This window comes from Thamnophis sirtalis, unplaced genomic scaffold, assembly GCF_051295495.1.
Source record: "Thamnophis sirtalis isolate CommonGarterSnake01/CBP01778 unplaced genomic scaffold, rThaSir2_p1.2 scaffold_3, whole genome shotgun sequence".
NCBI lineage: Eukaryota > Metazoa > Chordata > Lepidosauria > Squamata > Natricidae > Thamnophis > Thamnophis sirtalis.
In genome coordinates this window covers 28,267,329-28,278,940 of record NW_028261383.1, presented here as the reverse complement: position 1 = coordinate 28,278,940, position 11,612 = coordinate 28,267,329, and the positions used below count along the sequence as shown (strand labels likewise).

General features: G+C 45.7%; 1 protein-coding gene across 1 annotated transcript in view; it reads left to right on the top strand.

The window, feature by feature from the left end:
- Positions 1-11,612, top strand: part of LOC106551026 (uncharacterized) — a 37,744-nt gene that overhangs the window by 16,243 nt on the left and 9,889 nt on the right. The window contains exons 6-8 of the mRNA XM_087708469.1: positions 1,647-1,761; positions 5,521-5,725; positions 7,438-7,519. Of these exons, the coding sequence (XP_087564595.1) occupies positions 1,647-1,761; positions 5,521-5,725; positions 7,438-7,519 (402 nt within the window). The remainder of the gene's footprint in view (positions 1-1,646; positions 1,762-5,520; positions 5,726-7,437; positions 7,520-11,612) is intronic.

The window sequence follows — 11,612 nt, the reverse complement described above, 5'->3', positions numbered from 1 at the left end:
ATATCTAGGTATATTAATCCATATACAGGTAGTCCTCGATTTATGGCCATAGTTGAGTCCAATTACTATTTTAATATTTTAATGTTATCTTCTTTTTTTTTCAAAGAATTCTTTATTTTTTTATTCTCTTACATGCCCCTTTAAGTATACGTTCACATAATTACTATTCTTCTTTACATTTATCATTCTTGTTTGTTATCTTGTTTTTACTGGGTTGTAAGCCATCTTTATGAGTTTTTTTATGAGTTTATTCAATTTGTAGGCTGCCCTATTCCCCGAAGGGACTCAGGGCGGCTGAACAAAGCCAAGGGAGGGGAAATTACAAAAAGTAAGACAAAGACAATCAGACAATATGAACAATTTAAAAGCACAACAGACACAGCAAATTCGAGTAGGGGGGGAACTCAACCCCAGGCTTGCTGGGACAGCCAGGTCTTCACAGCTGTCCGGAAGGTCTGAAGGGTGGAGAGGGTCCGAATCTCCATGGGGAGCTCATTCCAAAGGGCCGGGGCAGCCACAGAGAAGGCCCCCTCCGAGTAGTCGCCAGCCGACATTGGCTGGCAGATGGAATACAGAGGAGGCCTAATCTGTGGGATCGAATGGGTCTGTGGGAGGTAATTGGCAGAAGGCGGTCTCTCAAGTACCCAGGTCCAATACCATATAGGGCTTTATAAGTAATAACTAGCACCCTGAAGCGTATCCAGAGACCAATAGGTAGCCAGTGCAGCTCGCGGAGCATAGGTGTAACGTGGGTGTACCGGGGTGCACCCACAATCGCTCGCGCGGCTGCATTCTGGACCAGCTGGAGTCTCCAAACACTCTTCAAGGGCTGCCCCATGTAGAGCGGATTGCAAGATGGATATAAATTTAATAATCAATAGTAATAGTAATAGCAATAGCACTTAGACTTATATACCGTTTCATAGTGCTTTTACATCCCCCTCTAAGTGGTTGACAGAGTCAGTATATTGCCCCCAACAATCTCGGTCCGCATTTTACCCATCTCGGAAGGATGGAAGGATGAGTTATCCTTGAGCTGGTGAGATTCAATCTGCCAAATTGCTGGCAGCCGGTGATCAGCAGAAGTAGCCTGCAGTACTGCACTCTAACCACTGCGCCACCATGGCTCTTACACCTTTTCTTTTATGAGAATATGAGCTAGTATGGGGCAGCGGTGAAGGAGCTCAACTTGGGGATGGAAGACTCAGGTTATAGTTCCCCCTACACACAAAAAAAAATTCCACTGGGCAAGGAACTAAATAAATATACTAAATAAATAATCAACCAAAGAAATGCAGCCATAATGTAAAACAGTGGCATGAAAAACAAAATCCAGATTGCTCCAATTAAAACTATCCATACAAAGGATTAAATGTCCCAAAATAAAAGGAAAAAAAAGCAGTCAAGGTTTCCTTCTACAGCCAGCTTTCACAAACTGCAAAAATGATTATATAGCTATAATTTCTTAAGCCCTTAAGGATTCTTCGTTTATCTTTATTTTAAAAAGCAGCTTCTCAGCATCTGAGTACAGTTATCTACCCGGAACAGAGGAAACGATTGGAGTAATCTCTTCTCTGTTCAAGATGCAGGAGACAGACAATGTAAAATCCATTAATTCTCTTTTTTTTTTTTTTTTTACTTTCCAGTCTCCGGTGCTAAAAGTAGAAGGTCTGTCTCCCGGCAACCTGCCCTTCTCACGTCTCAACATCAATCCTATCCATGTGGCGTCAATAAGGATTCTACCCTTGGCAGGCCAAGAGAGTAAGTCCCTGGCAGCAGTTTGCAAACTTCCTTTGCCATTTTGATCCACCTAAAGTCAGGGGATTCAAACTCGATTTCATTGAGGGCCACATCAGGATTTGGGTTTGATCTCCAGCGGGGCAGGGGGCATGGCCAGCTCGACGTCATTCATGTCGGGGGAGCCTGTGGTGGCCTGAGTGGTCTGTCAGCGACAACGGGCTCCCGAGCTCCATTTTGGCCTGCGATAGCCTCTTGCAACCCTTTGCAGGGCTGTCTTAATTAATGGGCCTGATGGGCACTTGCCTATGGGCCCCAGGAGCATAGGAGCCCCATACTAATCTGTGTATGTTAACCAGTGGTGGGTTTCAAAATTTTTTAGAACCTCTTCTATAGGTGTGGCCTGCTTTGTGGGAGTGGCTTGCCGGCCATTGACCGGGTGGGAGTGGCTTGCAGCCATATGACTGGGTGGGAGTGGCTTGCCAGCCATGTGACTGGGTGGGCGTGGCCAACTTGTAAAATGTGGTGAAACTCATTTAACAACGCTCTTGCTTAGCAACCAAAATGTTGGCTCAGAAACTCTGGCATTTGAAGCACGCAAGCCTTAAAGCTGTCAAGTTACAAGATCCTCGCACCCCTAACCCTTTAGGAAAAAAAAACCCAGGGGTGTTCAAACTTGACAGCTTTAAGACTTGTGGACTTCAACTCCCAGAATTCCTCCTCTCGCTCTTCATCTTGATGATGGGCGGATGGGCAGGGGGAGGGAGCTGGAACCGGTTCTAAACTGTAGATTTGTGGAACCTCTTCTATAGAAGAGGTTAGAACTGGCAGGAACCCACCCCTGATGTTAACCCTTCAGTGCACCTGGTATCATATAAATACAGCAAAATATTTATTACATTTTACTGCATTTTTAATTAATACTAATTAGTAGAAATTAACACCGATACATGTTTACTTTTATCAACCATTTACTTTACTTCTTTGAGTAGTTGTCATAGGGGCGCCAGTACACTGCTTTGCCATGTCCCTCTGCCAGTGAAAATGCACATGGCCCTCCTGAGCTCCATTTTTGCTGACAAAGGCACTTCAGACTGCTTCTTCACTGTTTCCTGGGCAGGCCCATGGGCTGGATCCCGCCTGCAGGCCTTGAGTTTGACAGCCCTGACCTAAGTCGATTTCTAGAGCTGTGAGCCAAAAGCGAAGGTCCACCAGATGGCAGTGAAGAGGTACAGAAATAGAAATATAAAAGAATTTGCTGCCACCTATTGGCCATTTGAATTTTTGCAAGTCAGATCTAGTGAACCCCCAAAGGTGTTTTTTTTCTTTTCCCAAAAGGCAACTGGACTTCCTTGGTTTTATCATTAACAGTTTGCTTCTACGGCTCTTCTTCATTTCAGAACTGAAGAAACTTTTTGGATGAGAAGCAAAACGTTAAGAAAAACAACAACCAAGGAAGTCCAGTTGCCTTTTGGAAAAACCACCTTCGCGGGATGAACTGGATGATGGAGAATCTCCATAGACAGATCTAGTGTGGAGTCTTTAGTTGTTTGTTTGCAGATATTTTGTTCCCTGATTATATAACAGATGTTGCCAACTAAGTAATTAGCTCTGACCTAGTCAGAGAACAAAACATCTACAAGCAAACAACAAAGAACAGAAAGCATCAAGGACTCTACAGTTCAACCCAGAGCTACATTGATGCTCTTCAATTGATGCTACATCTACCTACCTTCCCTTCAGAATCCACAGAGACCTCTAACACCAATGTTGAAAGTCTATGGAGATCCTCAGTCATCCAGGTCATGGTTGTCCCAAAGATACTTTTTTAGGAGGCAACTGGACTTTCTTTCTTTGGCTTGAAGACATTTCGATTCTCATCCAAGAAGCTTCTTCAGTTCTGACTGAATGGTGGAGAATGGGAGGATTTATATTCCTTGCAGCCATCTGGTCGTTGGCACTCTTTCGGAGAGCCATTGAGGCCACTTGGAGGTTTATCAGTTCTGACTTCAGTCAGAGTCAAAGAAGCTTCTTGGAGGAGAAGTGAAACGTGTTCTTCAAGCAAAACAAAGAAAGTCCAGTTGCTTTTGAAGAAAAGCACCTTTGGGACAAGAATGTTGAAACAACCAAGTGTTGTTGTTGTTAGTTGCGAAGTCATACCTGACCCATGGACAACGTTCCTCCAGGCTTTTTTTTAAAATTATTTTTATTTTATTAACTTCATATATACATTCACAATTATATGATCTCATAACTGTTATTAATAATATGTATTTATAACAATTTTCCCCTACAGTTGACAATATACTTGAAATTGCTTCCTTACCATCCCATAAATCCATCTTATCTTACAACAATCCTACTTCTTCTTCCTTCCTTCCCTCCTTCCTTCCCTCCTTTCTTCTCTCCTACTCTCCTTCCTTCCCTCCTTCCTTCCCTCCCTCCTTCTCCCTTCCCTCCCTCCTTTCTTCTCTCCTTCTCTCCTTCCCTCCTTCCTTCCCTCCTTTCTTCTCTCCTTCTCTCCTTCCTTCCCCCCTTCCTTCTCTCCTACATGTGAGGGCGATCTGGCTGCGACATCTGTCACCCCATTGATCGCCAGGGTTGATTCGGCTGATCTGGCTGGCTAGGCGGGTGTCCCCTTCCTCCCTCACCGCTCCATGTGCGTCCCTCCCGAAGCTGCGCGCTTGGTGGAAGAGGATGACCATCCCAGATAGAAGGAGTGTACCAATCTTCGGTCAAGGGTATACGATAGCTGCGCTCCCCTGCTAGAACCTCCAAACAAGCTCAAGGTCCTCCAGGCCTTCTTATCCTCTACCATCCTCTGGAGTCCATCTAAGCTCACGCCTACTGCTTCCGTGACTCCATCCAGCCACCTCCTTCTCTGTCGTCCCCTTCTTCTTTTGCCCTCCATCTTTCCCAGCATTAAGCTCTTCTCCAGGGAGTCTTTCCTTCTCATTAGGTGGCCAAAGTATTTGAGTTTCCTCTTCAGGGTCTGGCCTTCTAAAGAGCAGTCAGGGTTGATCTCCTTTAGGACTGACCGATTTGATCGCCTTGCAGTCCGAGGGACTCGCAGGAGTCTTATCCAGCACCACAGATTGCCTCGCGGTCAAAGGGGCTGCATACCAAGGGTATACACAACCACATTTTTCAAACTTGGAAACGTTAAGACATGGGCATGTCACCTCCCAGAATTACCCATCCAGTCTTCCCTGAAGGTTCCAATTAATTCTCATCCCAGAAAAAAAAAATGGGAGGAGTCTTTACCCAAAAAAAATTTTTTTTTTAAAACCAGGAGCATTCTCCATTTTACTATTCAAAGCAGACAACCCTGCTGATATAAAATGCAATGCCCGCAGACCGCAGGGCAAGCACATCTGTTGGCTTCGCTGTTCGGGAACCAAACGGCTGGTTTTCCTTTTTGCATTTCCTTTCTTAGCAGTTGCTGAAACAGAATCAAAAGGGAAGTCGGCAAAACCTGTTCCCAGCCTCTAATGTCTGCTTTGTTTCCAGCGGTATTTCAGCTCGATGGAAACCTGCAAGTGAGCCTTAGGAAATAAAAATTATGGATGCCCAGCGAATGTGACCTACACACCTTAGCTACAACACCTCCCCAGCAAATTTTAAAGAGCTTCTCCCATCCCCCATTTTTGCTAGCCAGAGGCACTGCAGGCTAATCCTTTGCTATTTCCAAGCCACCCCCGTGGGCCAGATCTAATCACCCCGCAGGCTGTATCCAGCTCTCGTGCCTTGAGTTTGACACACCTGTCCTATTATATTTCCAAGGTACGTTGTTGCCCGGTGGGAGCCTAGAGTTCTCTGCCCAGGTGGTGAATGATGGATCAGATGCAATGTTCACCTTTAATGTCCGGGATGACTTGGGCTTCATGCAGAGCTTTAGACCTGTACAAGGTTTCCTGAGGAAAGGCGAGAGCACCACTCTGATGGCAACGTTTGTGGCACCTGCCAAGGATTCCAACTTTGCCTCAAGGTAGGATAGCAATAGTTTAGAAATCGTCTGTCAGGTCTGCCATTTTCTGCTTCTTCACTTTGCTAGCATCCTGCCATAAATGTATGCATCCTTGCATAAATGCAACAGAGTAAGGGGGGTAGGAATTTGGGGCAGTAACATGGGGCCTGGGAATGAGAAGACAAATGGCGAGAGGATGACACATGGACAAAAACCAGAGGTGCCTGTTGTGGCCGGCCAGTGGAGATGGCAGCAGATTCGGACAGGGAGGAGATTGGGGAGGAACATGGGCCAGTCCTGGAGTCTGGGGAAGGCTCTGATGAGGGCTCTGTGTCGGAGGCAGAGAGGGGGCCAGGGCCATCTGACAGATATCAGCTGCCTTCAGAGTCAGACATCAGTGAGGCAGACGAACAGCTGGAGCCTATTCCCAGTGTGCGCATGCGCAGAGTTGCCAGATGAAGGGAACAGCTAAAGAACAGGGGCCAACATGGGAGTAAGGCCACAGATGGACAATGAATGGCCCCTCCCAGAGGAAATAAAAGGGGAGTGAAAGGAGTTTGCAGGAGACAATTAGTTCACTTAATTGGTTTGTGACTCTCCAAGACTCCTTGTCAAGTATTGGCCTGTCAGCTCTCCAAGCCAGATAAGGTCTGTGACTGTAAATTTCCCTTGAAGGACTTTGCTGGATATGAATGAGAAGAATTTACAGTAAATTAATAAAAGGAGGGGGTTTCAGGACAAGGAGTTTGCTTCATGTTAGCAATAGCAATAGCAATAGCAGTTAGACTTATATACCGCTTCATAGGGCTTTCAGCCCTCTCTAAGCGGTTTACAGAGTCAGCATATCGCCCCCACAATCTGGGTCCTCATTTTACCCACCTCGGAAGGATGGAAGGCTGAATCAACCCTGAGCCGGTGAGATTTGAACCGCTGAACTGCTGAACTAGCAGTCAGCTGAAGTGGCCTGCAGTACTGCACTCTACCCACTGCATCACCTCGGCTCTAGGAATACACCTGCCTACGAGGACACTGGTCAAGAGGGGAGGGCCATGGAAAGGGAGCAAAGTGTAACCTTTGCATGGGAATGTTCAGATCTAGCTTTACTTTCTCTGCAACCACTTAACTTTAGTCAAAGAATCTCTCACTTCAATCAAATGGAGTCGAGGGTCTTTCTTTCCTGAATGTCTAAGTTTTGGCAGGTCTGACACTGTGTTGCTAATTTAACAACTGCAGGGATTCATTTAACAGCTGTGGCAGGAAAGGTCCTAAAATGGGGCAAAACTCATTTAACAGTTCTCGCTTAGCAACAGAAATGTTGGGCTCAATTGTGGTTGTAAGTCAAGGACTTACTGCCAGTATTGGTATAAAAGTAGCTTTCCCCTCCTTTTACCAAATCCAATTTCTAAACCATAATGGCTGGGTTTGGACAGCACACTAAGCCAAAACCCAAGTAATTATATTATGGTTTAGGACAATATATAAACCCAGTTGTTAGAAAACCACTTCAACCATTCATGCCAGACAACTTTCCATTTATTCCAACATTTATCTACAGTCTACAAGCAGTCTTGCCCATTGCTTATGTGACCCGGTTCCAAATAAGGTCACAGCCCAGTACTGGGCCACAGCCTGGGAGTTGGGGACCCCTGGTCTAAAGGTTGGGGGGGCTTTTCATATCACCCTTCCAAAGACATCCGTACATTATTAACAATCACCACTAATCTTTCTTTCAGTCTTGCAACATTTACAGCGAAAACCAGTTCATCGCAAAACTACATGACTCTGCTCCTCTCTGTCATTCCCAAAACAGCCTTGGTGAGTCTCCTTTACTCTCATGGATTACTCTCAAACTTCTGAAAAGATACACGGACTTCAATTCCCAGAATTCCTCAACCAAGGAGAGCATCGTAGTGTCAGGGTTCCAAGTAGCACACACACACCCAATGAAAGAAGACTCCGAGGCTTGAAGTCCCTCAAAGTTCCACTTTATTAGAGATGTTGTTTTGGCACATCTGGGAAAACCCGAACCTGAAAGTTTCCAGGTTTTCCCCACCCAAATGAAAGTCCAAGTCCCTGCCCAGCACCCACAGGTCCATCACATGATCCAATCAGGTACCGTCCCAACTGGAGATGTCTCCCAGTCACACCACTCCAGGTACAGGGCAAGGTGTCCTTGACTCTCTGAGAAAGGAATGTTATTTTGACTATATCTCTCTCATACTCCATATGTTTGAATGTTGAATGTTGAATGTTTATTTTATTTATATGCCGCCCTTTTCCCCCGAAGGGGACTCAGGGCAGCTCACAACTCAACCAAGGGAGAGGGATGCAGACAAAAATTAAAACGACAAGCAACAATACATAATTTAAAACACACAAGAGTCATACCATTCGAGAAGGGGGTAGAAGCTTTTTAGCCCCAGGCCTGTCGGAATAGCCAGGTTTTAAGGGCTTTGCGGAAGGTCTGGAGGGTGGTGAGGGTTCAAATCTCCACGGGGAGTTCGTTCCAAAGGGTCGGAGCGGCCACAGAGAAGGCTCTCCTCCGGGTAGTCGCCAGTTGACACTGGCCGGCGGATGGAATTTGGAGGAGGCCTAATCTGTGGGATCTAATCAGTCTAGAGGAGGTAATTGGCAGCAGGCGGTCTCTCAAGTATCCAGGTCCAATACCATGAAGGGCTTTATAAGTGACGACTAGAGCCTTGAAGCATATCCGGAGGCCAATAGGCAGCCAGTGCAGCTCGCGGAGGATAGGAGTTACGTGGGTGAACCGAGGTGCACCCACGATCACTCGCACGGCTGCATTCTGGACAAGCTGGAGTCGCCGAATGCACTTCAAGGGCTGCCCCATGTAGAGCACGTTGCATATAATCCCCCCTTCCATTCTCCCACAGCATTGAATGTGGAAGGCCTGAAGGCCCAATGCAAAAGATGGCTTCCAAGCCTAACACATAACCTGCAATCTTGGGGAGGTTTTTTTTTTCTTCTTAGTTTTATAGTTCCAGTTTTGGTTCTCTGCCTTATCACTATTCAGACCAATATCTTAGGACACACAGGTGTCAAACTCATGGTGTCACGTTGCTGACACTTGACATATTGTGATGTTTTCCCACTTTGCGGAGCTGGGCTGGGCGTGGCCTGCGTTTGACGCATCCGGCTGACGGCATGGGCTGCCAGTTTGACACCCCTGTCTTAGGAAAAACAACTGTTGCTCCTCTGAAAAACAAGAAAAAATACAAGCCCAGGTTAAAATGGAGCCACTCCTTTGTTTTAAATTAGGTAAATTTAAATCGAAAGATTGGGTGGAAGGTTTCTCAATTTGCAGACAATAGTTCACAGTCCAATTCCGTGTTCCTGATCTTTCTGGTTTACTTGATGGGTGGAATGGGTGGAAACTAATCAAGGAGAGGAGCAACTTAGAATTAAGGAGAAATGTCCTGACAGCTAGAACAATTAATCAGTGGAACAGCTTGCCTCCAGAAGTTGTGAATGCCCCAACACTGGAAGTCTTTAAGAAGATGTTGGATAACCGTTTGTCTGAAACGGTATAGGGTTTCCTGCCTAGGCAGGGGGTTGGACTAGAAGACCTCCAAGGTCCCTTCCAAGTCTGCTATTGCATTGTATTGTATTGATTTAAGGGGAAAACAGGAAGAAAACCTTTCTCTAGCCCAATGTTTCTTAATTTGGTAACTAGGATGTTTGAACTTCAACTCTCAGAATTCCCAAACCAGCACGTCTGACTGGGGAATTCTGGGAGTTGAAGTCCCACTTTCTCAGCCAAGGCTGAGAAACATTGCACTAGCCAAATAAAAAGACCATATAAAAAAGCGACCAGCAAAATACCTATATGTGCATTTCTGTATTCCCTGCATTAGTGGCGTGCATGAATTAATCTTTGATCCACACTTAGGTTAAGGTAAAGGTTCCCCTCGCACATGTGTGCTAGCCCTTCCCAACATTAGGGGACGGTGCTCGTCTCCATTTCAAAGCCAAAGAGCCAGCACTGTCCGACAAAGTCTCATGTGATCATGTGGCTGGCATGACTAAACATCAAAGGCGCATGGAACGCTGTTACCTTCCCACCAAAGGTGGTTCCTATTTTTCTACTTGCATTTTTACATGCTTTCGAACTGCTAGGTTGGCAGAAGCTGGGAAAAGTAACGGGAGCTCACTCTGTTACGCGGCGCTATGGATTCGAACCGCAGAACCGGCGACCTTTGTGATTGACAAACTCAGCGTCTTAGCCACTGAGCCACCACGTCCCTACTTGATCCATACTTAACACTGAGTTAGGTTTTTTCCTCTAAATACAGTCACAGTACATCTTCGAGGCTTTTGTAGGTCTCCCAGCCTAGCATTCTGTATCAAGGGGATAGCAGCAAAGAGGCTGGTAAAATTTATAGATGATTAAAGTCACATTAATTTTGCTCAACTGGTAGGGACAATATGGACATCTCCATTTAATTTTTCTTGGCAATCATGCAGAAATAAGTAGCCCTCCTTACTCTTTTCCAAGATGGGGATTCAATTTCCCAGTCTACCCACAGTCCTCAGATACCTGGTTGCTTTCACATCAATCTCAGATTTGCTTATTGAGATCAGCTATATGGGATTATTGTTCAATTAAAGCCCAAATACCATGTAGAAAGCCCTTGTAAGACCACACCTAGAGTACTGCATCCAGTTTTGGTCACCACATTATAAAAACGATGTGGAGACTAGAAAGAATGCAGAGAAGAGCACCCAGGATGACTAGGGGACTAGAGGCTAAAACATATGATGAATGGTTGCAGGAACTGGGCATGGCTGGTCTAGTGAAGAGAAGGACCAGGGGAGACATAATAGCAGTGTTCCAATATTTGAGGGGCTGACATAGAGAGGAGGGGGTCAAGCTATTTTCCAAGGCACCTGAAGGACATACAAGGAATAATGAATGGAAACCAATCATGGAGAGATTCAACCTGGAAATGAGAAATTTTCTGACAGTGAGAGCAATCAACCAATGGAAGAGAAGTTGCCTTCAGAAGTTGTGGGAGCTTCATCACTTGAGACTTTCAAGAAGAGACTGGATTGCCACCTGTCCGAAATGGTGTAGATAGGGTCTCCTGCTTGGGTGGGGGCTGGGGGGTTGGACTAGATGACCTACAAGGTCTCTTCCAACTCTGTTAATCTATGCAAAGAGCAAACAAGATGATTGGTTCACTAAAACATATGAAGAACGGTTGCAGGAACTGGGCATGGCTAGTCTAGTGAAGAGAAGGACCAGGAGGAACATGATAGCAGTGTTCCAATATTTGAGGGGTTGCCACAGAAAGGAGGAGGTCAAGCTATTTTCCAAGGCACCTGAAGGACAGACAAGGAATAATGAATGGAAACCAATCATGGAGAGATTCAACCGGGAAATGAGAAATTTTCTGACAGTGAGCAATCAACCAATGGAAGAGAAGTTGCCTTCAGAAGTTGTGGGAGCTTCATCACTTGAGGCTTTCAAGAAGAGACTGGATTGCCACCTGTCCGAAATGGTGTAGATAGGGTCTCCTGCTTGGGTGGGGGCTGGGGGGTTGGACTAGATGACCTACAAGGTCTCCTCCAACTCTGTTAATCTGTGCAAAGAGCAAACAAGATGATTGGTTCACTAAAACATATGAAGAACGGTTGCAGGAACTGGGCATGGCTAGTCTACTGAAGAGAAGGACCAGGAGGAACATGATAGCAGTGTTCCAATATTTGAGGGGTTGCCACAGAAAGGAGGAGGTCAAGCTATTTTCCAAAGCACCTGAAGGGCAGACAAGGAATGATGGATGGAAACTGACCAAGAAGAGATTCAACCTAGAAACAAGGAGGAACTTTCTGACAGTGAGAACAAACAACGAATGGAACAGCTTTGCCTTCAGAAGTTCTGGGAGCTTCA